The following is a 23,263-nucleotide window of genomic DNA, read 5'->3' on the forward strand; positions in this document are numbered from 1 at the left end:
GAAAACTGAGGCAGTCAGAGCGAGCTTAGAGTCTCTGGTCCAACCAAAAGAGAGTAAAGCAAGCGCCCAGTGAAGTGAGTTATTCCATGCAATCCTGACTTCTCCAGCCAGCTAGTCTCTGAGTTGTTCTGTCAGGTATGCCAATGGGAACACCAGAGCAGAATATTTAAGACATACAAATCTCATTTCTGTTAAATAACAGGCCTTATTTTAAGCTCAAGTACTAACTTGTATCCTATTTGGTATAATGCAATTAAACTCTAAAGGTCTAAATACCAGAAAACAAAATTGATTAGGGTAATCTACTAGCATTGAATTAAGGAATACTTAATGCATTAGACACAGGGATTACAGAAAAGATTATAGAGTCACTTCATTGTCTGAAGCTTGAGTGAGCCAAGAAAACCGTGAACCAGAGGCGGCATGGCTAGAATCTTAATGGGCATCCAACTTCTCCTTCATCAAAAGGCCAAGAAATCCTTGCCGGGTCTAGTTTTTCTATTCACACTTAGAGATTGAGAGAGACTCTTGATTAAGTGTTGGTCTAGCAACTAATACTCCCCCACCACTTATAGGGCATCATGAAGATATTCATTTATTAATACTTTAAGACAATTGACCCTCGGACTTACTCAAAGACAAAATGTATGGATAGGACAGAGGAGTCCCCTTTTCTTCTTCATTTGGGATTGTATATCTATTCCAAAGAGCAATTTATCATGCCAATAGGCAGATACCAATTCAAATGCACTATTTCCTATGTAAACACACCTGGTGAATTTTGAGTTAGGATTTATTTTAAAGACAGTAATACAAATCTTATATAACATTCATAACAATTTAGTATAATTCTTTTTATCCTGATGATAATAAGATCGCTATTACAGAACTGTCAGCAAACTTAAAGAAGAGGCTTATTTTTAAAGTTTTCTTCCATAAAGTTCCCAAGTTTCCCAGGCCTGCACGTAGTTAGGATTGTGAAAAGAAGCTTTATGAAAAGCCAAGTAGGTATCATAAAATAGGTGAACTGGAACACGGTTTTAATTATGCCAGAGTGAGGTAGTTTATAGCTCACAGCTTAGCACCCTAACAATAGATTTGAAGTACTGACTAATTGTAATTTTGTCAGTAATAACCTTGAGACATGGATAAACAAAAGTGTGGAAGAGTCTGCTTGGATCTCTGAAGGGCCGGGGGGAGGGTTAATCTAATTTATAGTAAACAATGAGTTCTATAAACTTAATACTTCATGTGCATCTTAATTTAGAATTGCCAAAGAAAGTATAAAAACTTAGCAAAAGAGTTTTTTTTGTAATCCTTAATTTGAAGATAATCATCAGATTCAAGGGATTTTCAAGGTACAAAGGAATAAAAGTTTTCATTTAGTTAAGACGAATAAACGTGCAAAAACCTTGTTGAGGTTAAAAATAGTTTTGCATATAAATCAAGCGATAGCTCCTGTCTTGGACCCCTGTAATAATTATTGTCTGTGCATGTTTTCTGCAATTTATCATGAAGTGCCTTGTGGCATTGCCTCCATTGTTAGCTGGAATGCTTATTTAAATCTTTTGTGGTTATTTAACCATTCATATTCATTTAATGAATACATATTGGAGAGCCTCAAAGTGGCAGGCATTGTCCTTGGCGCTGGGATGCAAACTTCTGCCTGAAGTTCCCATCTACTGTTGCAGGTGAAGGTGATAATAATGCAAATAAATGGAGAAAAGAGATTGATGTATAATAACAATTTAGCTAGTCTTTATCCAGGTTCCTGGCACTGAGCTTCTAAACCCTTAGACTTCCCCAAGTGACAGGAGCGCCTTTGTTGTTCATGGTGGGCCCCTGGGACCATACTTGAGTTTATGCTAATGAGATGATTCTTGTGGGCCCCTGCCAGGAAGACCAACCACATGACTAGAGGTTGGGGCTTTGAGCCTCTTGATATGAGCCTGATCTCCAGGGAGGAGAGGAACAGGGTCTAGACATTGATTTTATCCTGTGGCCAATGAGCTAATCAATCGTGCTTACACGACAAAATCCCACATAAAAGCTCTGAACGCCTGCACTCGGGTGAGCTTTTCTGGTTGGTGATGCACGTGGATGTGCCAGGAGAGTGACGCATTCTCACTTCACGGAAAGAGGACATGGAAGCTCCAGATTGGAGACTCTTCCAGACCTTGCCCTACGCGTCTCTTCATTTGACTAGTCTTATTTTGTATCCTTAAAACAAAACTCTAATTATAAATACAAAACTTTCCCGAGTTCTGTGAGTCATTCTAGTGAATTACTGACCCCGAAGGGATAATGTGAACCCCCAAATTTATAGTCATTTGGTGAGAAATGCAAGTGGCTTGAAAACTGCCCAAGCTTGCAGCTGGTGTCTACAGTCTTACTGGGGACTGTGTCCTTGACTCGTGAAGGCTGAGCTAACTCTGGACAGTTGGTGCCAGAATTGATCAAAGAGATATTTTGAGGTAGTGACATGTTCCAAGAAAAAAATAAAAAGCGTTGTGGTGAGGGGTGGATGGCTGAAGAATTAACATGGAAGCTGAGACCTACATGATGGGAAGGAAACAAGGAGTTGGGATTTGGACCCAGATGTGTGTGATTCCAAGGTCGGAGCTGTTCAACGTGCTGCTATGAAACTTGGATGCTCCAGGGGTGGTCCCCTGGCCAGCAGCATCTCAAGTCCTGCCCCAGGCTTCCTCAGAATCTGCATTTTAACAAGATCCCAGGTGATTTCTAAGCACATTAAAGTTTATAAAGCTTTAAGTCCTCCAAGCTTTATATTCAAACTCTCACTAGGAATCCAAACTTTCATCCCAATCCCCTCCACTTCATTAAAATTTTCACCCTTATTAGAGTATAAGCTGATCCAGGATGAGGGCCATGTCCCATTTTTCTCATTGAAGGTTTTTAGGTTGAATTTGATTCCAGGAGCTGATCCTGGAATAGGTTAGAATCTGTTTTACCTGATGTTTTTCTCAATTTCCTGTGTGTTCCATACTGGGAAATTTTAGAACCAAGCCTAACCCTCGTCTGCAAACAGTGAGAGAGGTTGCTTGGAGAATTCAGCAAAGGAACCCAACTATGGGGATTCAGTTTACAGAAGAAAAGTCCCTCTTGCATCTGGGGATGCTGTCGCTTCTGCCCAGAATGCCAGTTCAGGAAGGGACGGGCAGCCAGAGAGAGGACAAAGAGGAAGCAGGACTCACCCAGCCAACCAGATCTGCAGGACCCAGGCTGGCACCAACCTCCTTCCCCACTGGTTATCTCCCTCGGTGGGAGGTGATGATCCCTCCAGACACAAATGGTATTTGGAAGGACAGGTAAGAAAATTAGTCACATGGACGCAAACACCTTATATTAATAAACTGTAAAACAGAAACACTTTTTTTCCCCCAAACTGTGACTGATTTTACTTCTCATTTCAACAGTTTGCAGCTAACCTTGGATAGGCAGATAATCTTAAAGAGCTGATTCCTACCCCTGGGATTGCCCACTTCTAATTGTTTAAGTCACTCTGGAGTCTGGAAGACAAAAGGGAAGGCTTTCTTCTACCAGCAAAAGTTGCTGCTTTTGTAATTGGAACTGATCTCAGATGTGCCCAGAGGGCGCAATCCTTTGATGGGAATCAGCCTAGGTTGTGATCCTGAAAATCTCTGCTTGTCTTAGAGCCACTCTTGCTCCTCAGTTGTTAGTAGCCCATGGCCATAGCAGCGAAAGCTGGGACATCAAGAAAAAATAGAGGTTAATGGTTTCTACACATCACTCTACACACCACTCCAGGTTTTTTTTTCTTTTTTTTTTTCCTGCCTCCTACTATAAACCAAAAAACTGCTGCAATGAGAAGTAAAAGAAAAAACATAAGTCATCAACTTTCTGCAACTGAGCCGTCACCCCTGTGGCTGTGGATTTTCTATCAAGGTTTCCAGATGGTTGATCTCACAGTAGCATAAGACTAGGAGCTCTGGCACACTCAGCTGTTGATAGGTGGGAGAGCCAAGGTCAGAGTTCCAGGGCAAAGATTCCTCTTTGGTCCGCGACATGCACCTGGGCCCTGGGCAATTACTACTAAAGATGAAGGGTGTATTAAACTATCTTTGATATGCCCTGCCATAAACCAGCTGTGAGACCCTGGGCCAGTCACTTAACCTCCCCAGCCCCAGCCCCCTCATCTGTAAAATTAGAGGTCTGCAGACATTGATCTCTAAGACTTTTCCACTGGTAGGATGCTGTGATTCTCTGTTCTTGTTTGGAGCTATACTTGACCGGGCGCAGTTTTTGTCAGCTCTCCTTTTTTTCTTCCACTTTGCCAACTAACCCTCCACGTAATCACAGTAAGTCAGAAGACACAGTTTGGCGGAAACTCTGAGTTTGCATCAGCAGGGCACACTGGTAGCTTGCATTTCCCAGCCACCCTTGCAGTGTGACTGAGTTTTGGACAATGGAATGTGGACAACAGTGACGTAGGCCACTTAAAAGTCAGCCCTTGACAACATCCCATGAGGCCTCCAGTTCTGTCCCCTGCACACGGGCACTCCTGGAGCCCCACGTTCTGGAGGGCAGACTGGGAGAGGAAGGAGCACCAATGAGCCCACACTGCACTTTGTCCAGGTAACATTCAAACCTTTATTGTCTTGAGCTACTGAGATTCCAGAGTCTAATCCTATTACTGCCTATCCTGGTAATTCAGCAGAGCTAAATAAGAGGTTGAAAGAGGCCTCCCCCATTTTCCATGTTTCTCAAAGGCTGCCTTTGCCCTGTTAGGCATTCTCTGGGGTCCATCATTCTACTTTAGAATACATTAGTCCAGAAGGACTGTTAGATATCACCTTACCTAGCTAAGTTCACCTGCTCTGAGAAACGGAGGCCTTACTGCTGAGAGGGCGGTGGGGAGGGAGGTGGGCTTCCGAGTTGGTTTGGGGCAGGCCATGGGGCAGGCCACGGCCTGCAGAGGATGTGGTGGGGTTAGCCAGGATGCTCAGGTGGGATTTGTTTGTGTAGGGAGCAAGGAGAGAGTTCTAGGCACATGAGAGGTTGGAAAGAAAAGATTTCAAGGGTTGGAAAGAAAGAGGGAAATTATTTTAGGCTAATTTATCCTTCTTAGCAAACAGCTAGATCCAGCCAGCACCTGAAAGAATACAATTGTTTTTCTTCGTCATTCTTATCCCAACATCAACTCCGATAGAGCGAAGTAGAAATGAAGCACTGAAAACACATAGACCTTTCCAGCCTCAGCTCTGAAACTTACTGGCGAACCACCTAACTACCCCATTCTGTTTCGTCATCGGTACACTGGGGTGGAAGATGCCACCTCCTGCAGGATGTTGGCAGAATCAAGAGAAGATGAATAGAAACTGCTTGGTTTAGAGCCTGCACACTGGGCCCTCTCCCTTTCTTGTTCTTACTGAAAACTCTGCCTTGTCCACAAGGCCAAAGAAGAATGAGGACAAGCGGTTTGAGGAGGAAGGAAAGGGAGTTTACTTTGCTGGCAAAGGAGGGAAAATGGCAGACCTTCTCTTCTCAAAATCCCAACTTTCCTGAACATCCACAGAAATACAGAGCTTTTAAAGGTTGGGTTCTCAGCTTCAGGCACTTACAGTTGATAATTCTGATCCCCTGAAGACGATCCGTGACCTCCGCCCAGGATCTCCCTTTACCAGGTCGGGCTGGGCCACCTCCTGCCGCACCAATAAACACAGGACTGACCCTGCCCCTCCCAGCCACTGGCTTGAGTCAGGGACTCAGGCTTTAGAGACAGAAAATATTTTTGCCATTTTTTCCTGGCCATTCCCTGTTACATTGTCTCTTCTAAGCCTGAAGCAGCCAAGTAAAAAGGAGATAAACTCGAGCTCTTCTCTGGAGCCTGCAGAGCTGCTCCCTCTCCACAAGGACAATCTCTTCGTGGGCCCAGGCAAGCAGTGGACTCTCTCTCCTCCTCCAGCCCTCACTCGCTGCACACAGCGTGTGGCGAGAGGAGGCTCATGGGGAGAACACGTGGCCTGTGGGTGCTCACGGGCACGTCTGACAGACAGTTATGCTTGTTTGCACCCCACTGGAAATGTTTCATCTGTGCAAAAACAACCCGGAGGACCCGGGCGCTGCCTGGTCTTTCCTGGTAAGGGAATGGCAGGTTATGGTCCTGGTTTGTGAAGTCCTTGCAGTAGAGAGAGCGTGGCCTCTCTATTACTCTGGCACACGTGACTACCTTCCCAAAGAACAAACGTCCACCACTGTTTGGACGAAACCCCATCACCATCTTTATTTCAGTCACACGAGCCTTTGTCTCTGCTTTCCGAGTGTTCTACAACAGGATGTGTCCACTTGCTTTGCCCTTTTTTCTTTGCCTGTCTAGGTCACCTCTGTAGTTCTAAGCAAGTGAATTTGCATCTTAATCCTCCAGTGCGAATGCTCTGCCTGCCAGGCTCAGCTTTTGCACGGCCGGACGGGTTTCTGGCACGGCCTCGGAAGAAGTCCTTGAGATAACGCATTTTCCCCAACTGTTTCCACCCAGGTTTATCAAAAACTCTTGCTTTTGTAGCAAACTTGCTCCAAATTATTTGTTTACAGTCCCTGTATCCTTAGAGAGGGTAAATCTTTACCCCATATGGCTGAGAATGAAGCAATTACCTATCAAATACTATATTCCTACAATTAATTATAGTTATTATTTATAAGATTTCTATCTCCAAAAAATTGAAGCCTTTTATTTTTGAACTAATTCTAAAGAAGTTTAGCAGCTACCTCCAAGAAGGACTATGTATTTAAATTTGTAAACAACGTCTACCGTATCACTGGTTTTTGATCCTCTAAATAGCTCTTTTGTTTCTTGCTAGGTGAGCACACAAGAGGGGGGATTTGTAATTTCACCGCATATTTTATCTTAGCTAAGCGTCCATCACCAGTCATACTTCCACTTTCGTTTAGATTTGAAGTTTGTATTTGGATAGGTTTGGGGAAAAAAAACAAAAAACAAAAAAAGACCCCACCAAACAACAGCAACAAAGAACAACAATGAAAAACCCGCAAAAGACCATAAACGCATAAGCCTTCCACGGCGCTCTATGGGAAAGGCAGCAGACCTGAGTGGAACTCACTGATTTTCTTTAGCATTTTGATTATACGGGTCTATGAGCTCAGATGAATCAAAGCAAAAATGAAACTCAGCAGGCACGATGAAATCAACTGAAACTGCTGAAATGGTTGGGCAGAGCACACAAAAATGGTTTCATTCTCCGAGACCAGGGGACAGAACTGGGGCCTCATTCCAGAGACAGCTTCTGAGGGCTGTCATCACTCCACTCCTCAGATACAGAAAAAGACTTTTTTCCACAATGGATTTGGTTTTCTTAAACTGCAGCTTTGAACAGACTTCAGTAAAGGACATAAAGTAAGTTAATCTCTATAAACAACAGGATAAATGCACCCATGCCACTTGTCAAATTATATGAATTTACTCCTCCGAACATTCATGCTATGTTGGCAACCGATGTGGGTGGCTGGGGCTAGTGGTGGGATAAAGCCCAAATGAACTGTTTTTAAGACATTTTAATTTAATCAGCAATTGACTCAGGGAAGAGAATGTATGCAGTCAGGAAAACAACCCTGACCTTGTGCAGAGAGGCTATTTCTATTCTCTGCGCTATCTTTCCTCCTGGAGCTTCTCAGAGGCTGAAAGGGTGCTCAGAAATTTGCTGTGTAAATGCCATTTTCAGAGAAGTATTTTGTTCATTAGTAAAGCAAAAAAGCTACCATTTGCCTTACCCACCTCGCAGGGGGCTGTGTGTATCCAAGGAGATCATATATGTACAAAAGCTGGGAAATGCTATTGATGTGGATGCTCTGTCATTATTAAAGGGACTGTGGCCTTGAAACTGTTGACAGCAATTCGAGTACAAGGTGTGATACATACTTTCAGTTGCCTGGGAAAAAGAAAGATTCCTCTCTCATGAGTGCAAAAGTATTCTACATAATTGCAATTAAATATCGACTACTTTTGTTTTCATGAAGTATCAGCTAAAATATGATTTTTAAGAGTCTCTCTGAAGCTACCATACTCTAAGTATGCTGAGATCATGCAATGTCAGTGAATAAAATAACAGTTTGTTTTACTAAGGGATTCTAAAAATATTTCTAAGGACAACCTTAGAATGCAAATGAATGTTGACCACTATACTTTTTCATTTTTCTCTTTTAAAAAATAAAGTCTGCCTGAAATATACCTTCTGTGGCTTTTTTCTTGAGTATCAGTTGTGATTATTTTATATCACAAAACCTAACATTAAATTACAAACCATTATTTTGTTTTCCAATATTTTCTCATGCACATTTCTCAAAATGTGAACTTCTTTTTCTTATTTCCCAAAGTACCTAGTAGAGTGCTAGATAAATAACAGCTTCACAATATATTCTTCCTAAAGACTGATTCACTGATTAAAAGAAAACAAGCTAAATTAGTTACAAATTGTTAATATGCTCCAGCATAGACTATCTAATATTGCTGGAATCTTCTCTTTAAAAGTTTGCAGAATATAATTTTTATAAATATATTAAGTTAATCAATTACTTAATTGGAAGCCTTTCTCTAATTCAAAGCTAACTTCAGAATTAGAATTGATAATCTAGAAATATTTACCTTTATATGTTAATGTGTAATTACTACATAACAAAACAGATTTTCATTTGACAACATGAGAGCTTAATTTTAGAGTAACACAATAGTCCATCTCTCAGAATACTTGTTTTAAAATGAATATTTATTATTTTACTTCAATATCCTTCTCTTAAGCAGTTGAAATTAAATTTCTTCCTGCACAGTTCTATGAAGACTGACTAGACAAATGAAGTATTAATGTTCAATAAATGCATGATAAAGATCTTTTTGACCAGTCTCAATTTTGCAGGTAGCATTTTCAATGTAAGAGGAGAAGAATCAGGACAGGCTGCATTTCTCTTTTGTATTAGAAATGACTCACTGCTTAATTGCTGACAGCCTCGATTTACTAAGTAGTAAATTGGTAAGCATGCATCATTGTGTTCCTTAGGACACCTCTTTGAGTGAATGCAGTAATTTATTATCCATTAGTTCTAATTCTCCATAATGCTTTTCTAGGAGGAATCCAAATCAAGGCACTAAAATCTTTACAGTCTCCCCAGGAGCAGTTGGCATGCAGGTGGTATTCTCATTACCATGGCCGAGAAAGTGGAGGGGTGTGCCTGAGGTCTCCTGGCAAGTCAGTTAGTGGGGAGCAGAATCTAGGTCTCTTGATGCCTAGCGCACAATCACAAAAGCACAGAACTCTTAGGAGAGTCACCTAAATCATGTGCACAGAAAAGAAGAGGGGAAAATGACACCCAGGATGCTCATTGCAGAATCCCCCTAGCAACCTTGTCGCCATTTCCCTCCGACTGCACATAAAGCACACTGAAAGGTATCAAACAGCATAAAATCCTAATGGTGCCCTTAATTAGGTGGGACCGTCACTCTAACTCCCTAACCTCCCACTGTCCAAGCGTGCAGCCCCAAATTCCTCTCTGGGGTGCCTGATCCTGAAAGCAAGACATAGTTACAGAAACAACCTTTGGCTTGCAAGGGACCATCAAGCTCTGATGATGATGAAGTTTGATAGCAATAATGTCAAACTTTATATAGCCATAATCCAAGTTTACAATGATACATTAAGCCATAATGCTACTATTTATATCACCATAAACTGAGTTTATGGTGATATAAATAGTCATGTTAATGGCATTAACAGCAGCACTCAGTGGAACCACAGCTGTTGAGTGCTGCATTTATGCTATTAGCACTGCTATTTATATCACCATAAACTTAGGTAGTCAAACTTGTTACATATGAATATACGAGGAAGATGGATGTCCACATTTTATGCCCAAATCTAGGCTCCTATACTGGAGACATTATGGCTCTAGCCCTCCTCTACATTAGCTTTGCTTGGGTTGCGTGATGTTTCTGTGGGCGCCACGAAAGAGCAACTCTGTTTTTTGGCAAAACACCGCTCAAATGGTGATAAGAAAGTGCAAACTTACTGTCTCCTTGGCAGCGCAGGGGACCCACGCTCAGTTTGGCCTCCGAGCCTTGCCGGTCAGTGTCTCCAACCACCACTTGGCTCACCGGCAGGTGATCTTTGTAGGACAGGAAGCCAGCGTCCTTCCTCCTGGGTCACAGGGAAAGACAGAAAAGGACCAGGAGGCTGAGTTAGAAACACTTCTTTCCTGCTAATTGTTTAAGTTGTCTAATGATTGACATTTCAGTAATTGTTTGGAAGTCCACTAAGTAAACCCGGAGTTAAAGAGTTGTTCTCTCTTCCACTGCAGGGTTTCAGAGCACATCGCTTAGAAGCAACTCTGGCATCTTTGTTTTCTGGGAAATCAGAAATGACACCCCGATTTCCAGAGACCCACAACCAATAAGCTGAATACTATTTAGGTTGAGAGGCGGCCACGGAACATGCCAAAGCCTGAGGACATGTGCAGTTTGCTGTTGTCATGAAATCAAAAGTTCCACAGAGTCAACCTGATGGCTCGAAGAATATGCAAAACAAAACCCTATTAAAAAAAAACAAAAACACCTTGTCTATTTAATTGCTTTGAAGCAGTTCCTTCAGAGGCTTTCTTCCCTGCTGTGTGTCAGCCCAATAAAAGACACTTTTTGTTTCTTCATCTTTTTTTGTTTATTTTAACAACTGAAATCGTTCATGTGAAGTTTCTAGCACAGAGCAGGTGTTCACGAAGCGTCTGTTTCCATCTGTAATGAAGAGGAGGGCTGAGATTCAAGCCTAGTGTGCTTTTCTTCCTGGGCTTGTTTCCCTGTGTACTCTATATTCACCTCATTTCAGGTCTCCCAAGCCTACCCCATACCCACCCTATGTGAAGAAAGAGGACAAGGCTGGTTGCAAAGTGCTGATTCTAGGATGGAACATAGAAACCCAGGAGATGTTCCTGGGGATGCAGCCAAGGTGAGTTACGTGCACTGGTATGTTTTTGGTCCTGGGCAGCTGATTTCACCTTAGCAGGAAATCACTGCCCCCTCATCCTCTTTTCCTGCTGCTGTGGCTGAGAGATTCCCTCACTGGGGGCTGAATGAGTGGGAGACACAAATCAGTGTGAAGTCAGTCCTCAAATTTACCCTTTTTGGTGATTTTTTTACACTGTTAAATTTGAACATAAATAATACTTTTAAAATTGCACCTAGAACTGATTATAGAAAAGGGAACTGATATTGGATGACAGGAGAATGAGAAGGACAGTTTAATAATCAAGTTAAAAGTGTACTACTTGCAATCCCTTGGAAAATAGCACAGGGAATTGAGGGGAGCTGACTTGGAAGCTTGTCTTGAAACTGCTGTGCTGTTTGGAGCAGTTGCTTATCTCTTGGACCTTCTAGAACATCAGTGAACATATGTGTCCTTGTGTGTCAGGACCCACAGAAACTCAGGGATGAGCCACAGAACTTGGCCAGTGGGCCTCAAACAAATGTATTTTATATTGCCTTGGTTCTTGCATTGTTCTCCAGTTTCCAAAATAAAGGTTTTTTTAAAAAAACTGTTTATCAAATTAGAGCTAAGATGATGCAGAAAAGCACTGTGATTCTTACTGACACTGTAGCTATTAATGACCATGCCTCAAATATCTCAGTGGAATGTTTTGTAAACCCACCCTCTTCTATTAGAAGTTCTATGAATTAAAATCATGTCAAAAAGGAAACAAAGTCTTTGATATTAAATTTGATATTTAGTGCCTCTTAAAGGAACACCCTTTTAACGACATGTGATGACTTGACAACCTACGAGAAATGTGTTGTGTATGCCTATGGAACCAGGGGCTGAGATTCTCTACAAGCTGATAGTAACTTAGAGCTACATGACTCTAAATCAGGGCTCTGAAAATGAAGTCCTAAGAACCAAATTCGCCTTGTCACTTGTTTTCATATGACCTACAAGCTAAGAATGATTTTTACGTTTTAAATGGTTGAAAAACATCAAAAGAACAAATAATATTTTATGATGTGAAAATGATATAAAATTCAAAGTCAATGTCTGTAATAAAATTGTATTGAAATACAGCCACTCTTTTTTGTTTTTTTAAAATGTATGCACACTACAATGACAGAGTTGAATAGCTATGGCAGAGACCACACGGCCCTCAAAGCCAAAAATAATATTTGGCCCATTATAGAAAAAGTTTGCCAACTCCTGCTCTAACTCATAATGGACTCATAACTATACATTTTTCCTTTAGGAATTTACTGAGCAAATATCCCACTGACGATCATGGTGGGCAACTGTTGCCTAACTCAAGTCTTTAAAGTTGAGTTTGGGGTTAGGGAAGGGCTATAGGAAGGGGATAAGAATAAATGAAGAGAAACTATTTAAATGGGAAGATACCATTTAAATTTCAACTTATTTAATCTAACAAGGATAAATAGCTTAAATTTAATTAATAATTAACTTTTTAATTTACTTTGCTCTATACAGCAGATAATCATGCATCAGCTTTGGTACAACCGATATCTATCCTATAGGACGAGTAGCTGCTCTAGAACTCATGAGTACTCTCATTGTTTAACTATTCCAGCATCTATAAGGTAATATGGGTAATTTTATAAAAACAAAATATTTAAATGGTAGAATCTGTATGACATTCTGTAACAAATGAATAATGATCATGAAAATCTGAAAGGTACAGTTCAATGAATTTATATGTACACACACTCACACCTGTGCAACTATGACCTGGATAATGATTTAGAACACCTCCCTCATCCCAGAAGCACCCCTCATTCCCACTCCAAGCCAGTACATCCCCTCAAAAGTACTCTTTTGGGCCTAGCTCCTTTTACTCAACTTTATGAGATTCATCCACATTGTTTGTCCAAAAATATCTTGAATAAAAGATTGTGTTATATTAATAAAATGTAATACTATACAACAATGAGAATGAGTATTCTCCTGTTGTCATTTGGGTGTTTCCAGTGTTTGTCATTGTTAGTAAAACTGCTATGAACATTCTTATAAATGTGTTGCTTATTAGCATTCATTTATGCTGGGCATTTACCCAAAAGTAGAAATGCTGGGTAATGAAGTACACATATGTTTAACTTTAACGGATAATTTCAAGCAGTTTTCTCAAGAGCTTGTACCAATTTACATTTTTCCCAGCAGTGCATGAGAATTCAGGTTGCTCAAGATTTGCCAGTACTTGGTATTGTTGGTCCATTTATGATGAGTGACAAAGTAACTACCTTATCATGAAACTTATACTAAGGTAAGAACATTTTCAAAACAAATGTTCGGAGATATTCCAATTATTGTACAATTTTATTGCCAAAATTTATATGTGTATGACCTTATAGGAATTCACACATCTATAGATTGTCACAATTTGGAAATATAATTTTAAAATAATCTTATAAATGTAGAGTTTCAGTGGATTTTGGAATTTTTTAAAATAATAAAATCAGCCATTGTTCAATGATTTTGTAAGAAAAACCAATTAATATCAGGGATGATAGAAATTTACAAGCCATGTTTTATCAGAACCTGTGCATTATTGGTCAGTGAAACTGAAAAAATTAATTTCAGTTTTCATTAAGTGAGCTTAATAACGTACATTATCCCCATTTTACTGAGAATTTATCTTGACCAAGTTCGCCAGTGGTAGAGTCTGGATTCGAACTCATACTATCTGGATCTCGTCCTTGGACTTTTCACTAAAAAACAGGGAAAAACAAAAGAGAATAAAAACAAAAAAAAACACTATGTCAAATAAAAGCCCCTTTCTTTTAATTCTCATTTATAGATGAGGTGGAAAGTGCCTTTTTAGATATACTCAGCTAGCCTGAAATGTTGAGATTATTTGTAAGTCGTAAATTCAAAGATATCCACAATGTTTTGCTCATGGTCACCTCCTGATCCACCTACGTACTACACTGAACAAAAGAGTGTTAGAACTACCTCACGCTCAGATCAACCACTGTTTTTAATGATACCTTGACGTTTATAATAGTTTGCAGTACAGCCAGTAGGAATAACACTCAGATATTCTTTACCAAACCAAGAAAGGAGGAAAAAAATGCCAGCTGCCAAAATAAGAAAAAATTACCTTTTCACTCATATTTGATCAAAGATCTCAATAGGACTCGAAAGACTTTAAAGCCACAAACAACCATGTGTGAAACTCACAAAGCAGGGGCCTCTACATTGATTGTGGAAACTAATTCATGGCCGGCAATAAAGTGGTTTGACTAGCACACGGTTTCTGTGATCCTGCAGCACAACCCACTTTAAAAATGATTTGAGGTCTGGAGAGGGGCCCTCCAAAATACCTATATCATGTCCGTCTTGGTATCTTGCGTGAGTTTTTTAGCAAGCAAAACAAACTTTTGTTGAAAGTTGTGATCCTTACAGACTGAGGTCAATCTAATTTAGGGATGTATTCAGTAACTATTTATCATGTTGGCATAATAAGCTAATTACACCTGTTCATGGGCTTGTACATTAGAAAAATTCCATCACCCATTTCAAATAGGCTCTGAACTCACACTCCTGTACCATCTTTCGATCAGTGCTGTTACTCACATAAACCTTGATTCTATGGGTTTTGCTTTTCTAATCTGGCATTCCTGTTAGTTCTCTCACCAGTGTTTTCCTGAGGAATTCTGCCTTGTTCTGTTGTTCTTTTCTTGCCTGCTTTCTTTATCCTGCTGAGAAAGCAAACAAGCCTCCAGGCAGTTCAGTCTTGCCCTTAGCTCAGTGAAAAAGAAAAAACAAACCTAACAAAAAATAAACATCCCAAGTTTTTACAGTGTGAACTGCTTTTCTGCCAGATGTTATGAAAATTATTATACTATGAATTTTACTATATGGTAATCCTAGCAGAGAAGGAGGACCTCTCCTTTGTGAAGTTTTAGGAGTACTCGGTAACCCTTAAATTATAGTCCATTCACTTTCATATATTTCTGTCACAGTGTCGCCTAAACTAGAAATTTCTGGACAGAATCCAGAAAGTCAGTTATAGCTACAAAATATATCTGACAAAGAGACATAGAAATGTAAAATAAACACATGGGAAGATGCTTAATATTATCAATCATTAGGGACATGCAATTAAAACTACACTGAGATGTTACTTCACACCTATCAGACTAACTATAATCAGAAAGACAATAACAAGTGTTGACAAGGTTATGGAGAAACTGGAATCATCATATATCGCTGGTGGGGCTATGAAGTGGTACAGTCATTTTTGAAAACAGTTTGGCAGTTTCTTAAAAAGTGGAGCACAGATATATCCTATGACTCAATAATTCCACTCCTGTGTATCTATCTACCCAAGAGACATGAAAGTATATGTCCACACAAAGCCATTCAGGTAGATGTTTATAGCAGCTTTATACGGAATAGCTCCAAAGTGGGAACAACCCAAATGTCCATCAGCTAGTGAATGGATAAACAAAGTTGGCATAGCCATATAATGAAATAGTATTCAGCAATAAAAAGAAATGAAATGTGGACACATGTTACAACATGAACCTTAAAAAATTATGCTAAGTGAAAGAAACCAGACGTGAAAAATCACTTATTCTATAATTCCATTTACATGAAATGGTAAATGACAGAAAGTAGATTAGTGGCTGCCTTGGGCTGGGAGATTAATGGAAACAGGAGTGGAAACAGAGATTAAAGGTAAATAGGACCCTTATAGGCATAATGAAAATGTCCTAAATCTGGACTGTGGTGATCTGTTGCACAGCTCTGTGAATTTACTAAAAATCCTTGAATTATACACTTAAAATGTGTGAGTATTATGGTATATAAATTTTTATACCTCAATGAAGTTATTGAAAAATATGTAGATAGTGGCAAATGCCAATTGGCAACAGGGAAAGTCAAGCCTTATGCATACATCTCACCAGAAATATCAGGGTATGGAACTATGAAGTCGTGTATTTCTTGGTTTTGGAGTTTTCTACTTTGTGACTGTGAACCTGGGACTACACAATCTTTATTGACGCCATTATTTAGGGGCTATATCCTGCCTCTAAAGTTTATATCAATATTCACACATTCCATTGACCTTGCTTCCTGGGTAGGATCTCAGCACACCTTTCTCAGAACATTCTATTAAAGTTCACGGGAGGCCACTGCTTTGGACAAGGCTCCTGCACTAGTTCCCAACAGCCCAGACCAAACCAACATGCAGTCACTTGTGCTAGGTGCCATGGGACCAAACTGAACTTTGAAATGAGCCAGTTTTCCAAAAACCAGGAAATTCACAGCAATCAATCAGAAGGGGCCCAGTTTCCCTGAGCTGGCTTGATAAGCAAGTCCCCTCTGTCTCGACGCTATAAAGAAAATAACTTTGAACCGACCTATCGACTTTTTGCTCCCTGTTTCTGCTTTCTTCGTACCTCTTCTGCCTAGAAAGCCAACCTCTGCTTAGCTTACCGGAACACCCATTCCATTTTACAGAATGAGACGTTGCCTGATTCTAGAATTGCTAAAAAAAAAAAAAGCCAATTAAATTCTTGAACTAAATTTGTTGTAATTTTGTCTTTTGACGAGACCAAGGATTACTTCTAGAGATCGGATCTCTATGAACGGTGACGGCTGAATTGGGGAGAGGAAGAGACGTTCCTGGCATCACTGAAATGACTACGAAGTGGCGAAAGCATGCTCTCAAATGGGAAGCCGATAGAGGAGGTCTGCAGTTCCTCCACGTTCATTAGCAAGAATCACTTTCATATCAGAAGTCAACGCCTTTGTTCATAGAACACATGGACTATCTCAGTGTGGCTGGAGGATGAGAAGATGAAATAAGAAACAGAGCCCTCTGATACACAACAAAGTAGAACTTTCTAACTACTTGTAATGAGATCCTCAGTCATCAATGACTATTGAGCTTTCCTCAATGGAGGCAAGGTAGTGTTCCCTACAAAACAATTAGAGTAATTAAGAAAACAACCATCACAATTAGATCTTTAGAATCTATGCCTACATCCCTGATGAAATGAAAGTAATTACAGATTCAATTACTCCTTTTGAGTGGGAATAGCTTAGGCCTTTTATAAATGCAAGACAATTATCTGTTCAGTTTAGACTCTCTTAGAAAGTCCTTATAACCATTTTGGGATTCTGTGCGAAATGTTCTTGTTTGATTTGTTTTTCAAGAATGCAAGTTCCCTGAGGGCAGATACATTGTTTCATGAAATGTTATAAAGTAAACACAAGTAGGCACTTAAAAGTGGCTGGCTTCATGTGTTTCATAATTAAATAAATACATGAATAAACACAGAAGTTAACTAAAATAGTTATCAGTCTGTGCTTACTATCAAGGGTAAAAGATGAGGAAAAGAAAATCTTTCTTATAATGGAGTTTTTTGAATGCTCTTGAAATACTTTTATTAATTTTTTTTGTTACTGAGGTTTTTTTTTTCTTTAGAAAGTAATTTTCAATTAGAAGACTCATATGTCATTAATATAGCAAAAAGGACACCAGACTTCGATCTTGCAAAGAATGGTCCTAAATTGTCTCTGTCTCAATGTTAGTTGGTTAATTTATCTGGGCCGTTGTTTCTTCACATAACTATGATATGATGTGGTGTTTTGATTCTACTTCTGTGTGTGTGTGTGTGTTTCATTCTACAGCAACAAATGGTAACGGAATAAATTTGGCACACTTAAATGTGTGACATAAAATGTCGTAAATGTTAGGTCTACTTTCCATGGAGTGGGGTCACTGACAGCGTGAGCCGTTTGAGGACAGGACTTTGTGGTCCTACCCAGTTTCCCCAGATGCTATTAGACAGTATCCAGCATATGTTTTGGGAGATTATACAGTATCACCCTCATTTTTTCAGAGGTAATAGACTAGGAATAAAAAAAAATGCCTGATCTAAAATACTCAACTAGTTAATAGCTGAGCTACTATAGAAAAAAAAAAAAAGCTGATCAAACCTCCAATACTCCAGAGTTTGAGAGGATGCATGTTTACATTTCTCAAATTCTGCTAAAATAATTTCAACTGATTTCCTTTAAATGATAAGAAAATGTATTATTTTTTATCATACAGGGAAATCGTCTCACTGGATTGAAGACTAATTTGGACCATCTACATTTACTTCGTCCACGTATAGTCATGTTTTCCCTAAGCAAGAGTTCCTTACGTTTTTGAAAATCATGACTCACAGACTGCGTGATTAGCAAAGAGGAAGGACGTGATGTGCTGTCTCCTTGCCACTTAGGTGTTTTCATCTCCAGCAATTTGTGGCCAACTCCTGGCATCTCAAAAGTGGCCAATGGGAAAACCTTCCCTTATACTGGAAGATACCATATCTTTCAAAATTAGAGTGAATAGTCTGGGTCCCCTCAGTGGTTTTGAAGCTTTATATCTAACCAATAAATGAATGCAGAAGCTGGAACGCCACGTGCACCTGGTCACTTATGATTCCCCTCTGCTTTTTCATGGTTCATCTCCCTTCTCACTCTTGGCTGGTTGGCCCTTGGGTGGTTCCTTTAAAGGCTGGTCATAGCTAGCTTCATTCCACAGGTTCTATATTTGGCCCTCAGGGTACAACCATGAATCCAGTCCCTACAGAACTCTGAAAGCGGGGGCCATTGCCAGCACATCCAAGTACCTTCACCTTGAAACTAGACAGAGACGTGAGTCAGATGGTCTTCGTGTTTCTCAAACTCCAGAAGACACAGGTCGGGCTCTGCTTCATTCTCTTCAAGTTCTCCTTCCCACTCTCCTGATCGTGATGGTGGCTAGGGGCAGGTAGAATATGCTCACAACTGGGCAAATAAATCTTCCCCACTTGTCTGTTAGGCTTCTCCAGGAATTGTTGGGCTTCTCTTATGTCATCTGAGGAGGGTAATTGGGTGACACTGGCTGGGCTGGCACTCACCTTTGGAGGGTGGGGACTTGATGCCTTAGGCTGGCTAACAGGCTGGAGAAACCAGCTGTTTACAACTTCTTCCTTGGATATAAAAAATTCTAAACCTAGCCAATTTTTATAACATTAATTTTTTTAATCTAATTTACTCTCTGTGTAGAAAATTCCTCATTGTTCCCATAGATTGCCACACTCATAGAAGACAATAATCGAACTTTCCACTCTCTAAATTTTTGCTTAAATAGCTTGGTCCACTCAAAAGAACATCAGTTCTGATGCATTTGGTCTCAGAAGAAAGTACAATATGCCTTGAATTTTTATTTCATGGACTTGGCCATCCTAAAAGGTGTTATTTTTCAATGGTACAAACATTTTTCTTTTAACCAAGAAGTATTTTTTCCCTTCTTTTTGCCATTTCTAAAGCTCCCTTCTGAGTAACACAAATCCATATAAACGATTCTCATATTGATTACGCCACAGTTTTTTCTCTACAATCATCACATCACCTTTGACATTGTTTGTCATTCCCACTTCATCTCAGTAGGTAATTTTGTGCCCTTAGTGGACACAAAAGACTGGTTTGAAGGTGGAAGTGGTTTTTTTCCCCCCACATCTCTGAAATCTGGAAGGCCCTTAAGATGATCGATGTTTGTTTTTATGTTATCAATATCTCAAAGATGCTGTGGGATGTAAACATCTGAAAAAGGAACTCCACCTTGGCTACAAATGAAAACTCTTACTATTCAGGCTGAGGTGGTCCAGATAAAAATAAAATTTCAAAATGTCTCTCAGTAACTGGAACTAATGCAAGTTAGAAGGCAGCCATGGAAAGAGCCTTACGATTGCTATCAGTCTGAAGCACGAAGGAAGAAGGATGAATCAAAGAAATTGAAAATAAATGATCTAAAATTGTGAGGGAGCCAAAAGCATTATGTGAAACACAAGCTAAGGGAAGAGAGGGCTTCTGGGAGAAAAAAAGTGGTCAATTATGTTAAATATTACAGAAATATCTAGTATAAAAAAATTAAAGTGTGCATATCAAGTATATCAAAATTGAGATCATTGGTGGATATATCACAAAGAGTTCTAATAGCGTAATGAAGAAGAAGTCCAATGATTGGTAATTAAATGGTAAATAAGAAAGTAGAGACAAACTTCAAACTTTTATTTTGAAGTTGGAATGAGAAACGGAAAAAGCAATAGGGTGGAAACTACAGGAGTTTTAGCATTAAGAGATTTTGTATACAGACTGGGAACTGAGTCAATTAATTATGTTTTATCCCATATGTTTGTAATCAATTTTCCAACATTATTTTCTAAGCTTGGAAGTAAACTTCATGGATATTACTATCTTATGTATATAGAGAGTGTATAGCTTTGTCCAGAGAAGGAAAACTGACATATAATTAGGGACATTCTGGCCATTTCTGGGGAATAGAAATTATACTTCAGTATCCTTTTATTTCAGATCAGAATACCTGGGAATCTTTCTTCAAATCATAAATAATCAAGCACATGGCTTTTCCAAAATGTCATGGCCAACACATTACGGGCAAGGATTCTTGGTCCTGTACCATTGCTGAGAATGCCTGAAAAAAGGCCTAACTAGATAGTTTCACAGTGAGGTTCTGAGCTCTGTGGCTTCCTACAGCCAGCTGGATCTCTGATCTTTATTGGGTTTGGAGAAAAACAGAAATTCAGTAACCCACTCAGGGATATTCTAAAACTTCAGCGGCTTGGATTTCATTTCATTTTTTACAAGGTCATCTCTATTGGCAAGCTGACTCTGTAATTTAGAGGGTGAACTATTTATGATGCCGTCCAACTTACACGAATTAAGACACCCATAAATCCTCCCCTCAGAAGAGGGGCAATAAGATCCATCGCTGTGAATGGAGCGATGGCAAATGCCGTCAAAGAAAGGAGGAAGGAGCCTGCACTTGTAAGGCTATGGGAATTTTGAATGAGAAACTCAACGTAGCAACAGTTTTAGAGAGTCAATAGAGCACATGAGTGTCGTCTTTGCATGAATTCACTTTTCTTTCATGAGGATCCAGAAGGGGAAATTGCCACGTGCTTTCCATAGGTCAGAGTATCCAGGCTACAAATCATCTGAAAACAGGAAAGGAAAGTGATGCAAACAAGCCCATGGAGGATTTAGTCATTTTATTTGCTTGAGGGGCACAAAGTCTTGATCAATTCCAAATTTACTTAGAGACTGTTGTATGAGGTTGCTTGGGCTGCCATCACCAGACACCACAGACGGGGCTGCTTAAACAACATTCATTTCCTCACAGTTCAGAAGGCTCCGAGTCCAAGATCAAGATGCTCGTAGGGGTGGTTTTGGGTGACACCTCTCTCCTTGGCCTGCAGAGGGCCACATTCCCACCGTGTCCTCACAGGCCTTTCCTCTGTGCCGACATGGAGAGGGCGCCCTCGTGTCTCTTCCTCTTCTCACAAGGGCACCAGTCCTGTGGGATTAGGCCCTGTTCTTAGGACCTCATTTAACTTTACTGACCTCCTGAAAGGTCCCGTCTCCAAATGCAGTCACATCGGGGGGCGGTTAAAGCTTCAACAGATGAATTTTGGGGGGACACAATTGAGTCCACAGCAGTTCCCTATAATTTTTTATGTTGGGCTTCAGAAAATATTAATTCTGGGAACTGGTAAATTTTCTGAGGGGAAACAATAGATGTTTGGCCTCCAAAGTGTGGGGAATGCTATATGTATTCTATATTTCACTCTTAGAGACCCCCAATACCAACTGTATGAGAATCCCTGCATTGAATAAGATGTATCTAACTTTGTGTAAACTGGCACCCTGAAAAAAGAACTTTTTGTCCAGCACAGATATTAATATGCTGAGAAATAATTTTCTGCATTATGCCAATCTGGGAAGCATGGTTTTTGGCATTCTGTGGCTTCTCAAATTCAGCTTCAATGGGAAATCATTTCCAGAGCTTTGGAATGTAATAAATGAGAGTAAGATGCAGAAAGGTAGAGAACACTGGCGCATCCCTAACATCTTAATTACAGATGTGATGTCCTACGTTCTATGCTTGTTCCCACCTCACCCCAGAGATCATGTGTATCTAACTCAACCAGTAGAGAAAAACTCCTGGGCTTCTGTAATAAAGCCCATTAAATCAATTTTCCTTCCTCAGGAAAAAATGAGAAGCTATTCAGCCCAGATGTCCACCAACAGAGAAATGATAAATTGTGATATAGTCACATAGTGAATAACACACAATAATGCAATAAAATGACCCATGGGTACACACAAAACCATGATGAATCTCTATAACATAATGTTGAGGAAAGGAGTCTGACACAAAAAAGTCCATGCTGAATGATTCTATTTAGATGATGATCAAAACCAGGGAAAAATAATCCGAGGTGACAGAGTCAGAATAGTAGTTATCTTTGGGGAGATTGGCCGGGAGGGGGTCCAAGGGAGCGAGGGAGCTGGTCGTGGTCTCCCTCGCGATCTGGGTGACAATTTCATGGCTATACAAAGATGTAAAAATGACTGAGCTGTACCTTGAAGATTTGCACACTGCTCTCTATGAAAGTTGCAGCTTGAGAAAGAAAAATCTTTAGTGGCTTATTGTTGCTTTCTAGGACAAAGTGGAAGCTCCCAATCCTACAATAGGAACCCAAGTTAGTGTTTCAACATTCCCTGTGTCTAGGGGTCCCAGGAATATAGAATATAAGGTAGTATAAGCCTTGCCACATAAGCCACTTACCACTCAACATTGTTGTTCACTTTCACACTTTCCTCTCTTTGCACATGTTGTTCCCTTTTCTGGGATGGCCTTCCTCTTTTTTCTGCCTCATGAACTCCCACTCATCCTTAAGGCTTTGTCCGGTTGTCATCTCTTCTGTGAAACCTTCCCTGACCACCCCCAAGATGAACTAATTGCTTCTTCCTCTGGGCTTCTATTGCAATTTACTCATATGGATGATATAGTTACGGTCGACATAGATTGTGAATTTTCTGGGTCCTTCTTGGTTTCAGATATTTATCTCTTTGTCTCCATAGTACATTCCTACTACATAGTACATTCCTCCTGTTTGGATTGGATCATATGACCAAAAAAATATAACTCTAATGATATAGCAGGTTTTTAAATTCTCTGTCCTCTTCACTGCAATGTGACCTCCTTGAGTAAAGATTACGTCATTTTTGTAGCCACAGAACTTGACCTGGATATTGCAAGGATAATTTCTCTGTATTATAAGTATATTTCACCTTTCTAAAAGCAGACAGTTTGCATTGTGAATTAACTGTGGTATATTTTACTGTCACATTTTTGTTGATTGGAAGGCAAGATTTTGATAACA

The 23,263-nt window shown here is 39.9% G+C and overlaps 1 protein-coding gene across 1 annotated transcript in view; it reads right to left on the bottom strand.

Annotated features, from left to right (window-relative positions):
- The window catches only part of CNTNAP2 (contactin associated protein-like 2), a 1,798,324-nt gene that overhangs the window by 332,949 nt on the left and 1,442,112 nt on the right, over window positions 1–23,263 (bottom strand). The window contains exon 14 of the mRNA XM_012662081.1: window positions 10,054–10,181. Coding sequence (XP_012517535.1) covers window positions 10,054–10,181 — 128 coding nt within the window. The remainder of the gene's footprint in view (window positions 1–10,053; window positions 10,182–23,263) is intronic.

The sequence above is a fragment of the Propithecus coquereli genome, unplaced genomic scaffold, assembly GCF_000956105.1.
Source record: "Propithecus coquereli isolate 6110/MARCELLA unplaced genomic scaffold, Pcoq_1.0 Scaffold75, whole genome shotgun sequence".
Classification (NCBI taxonomy): Eukaryota; Metazoa; Chordata; class Mammalia; order Primates; family Indriidae; genus Propithecus; species Propithecus coquereli.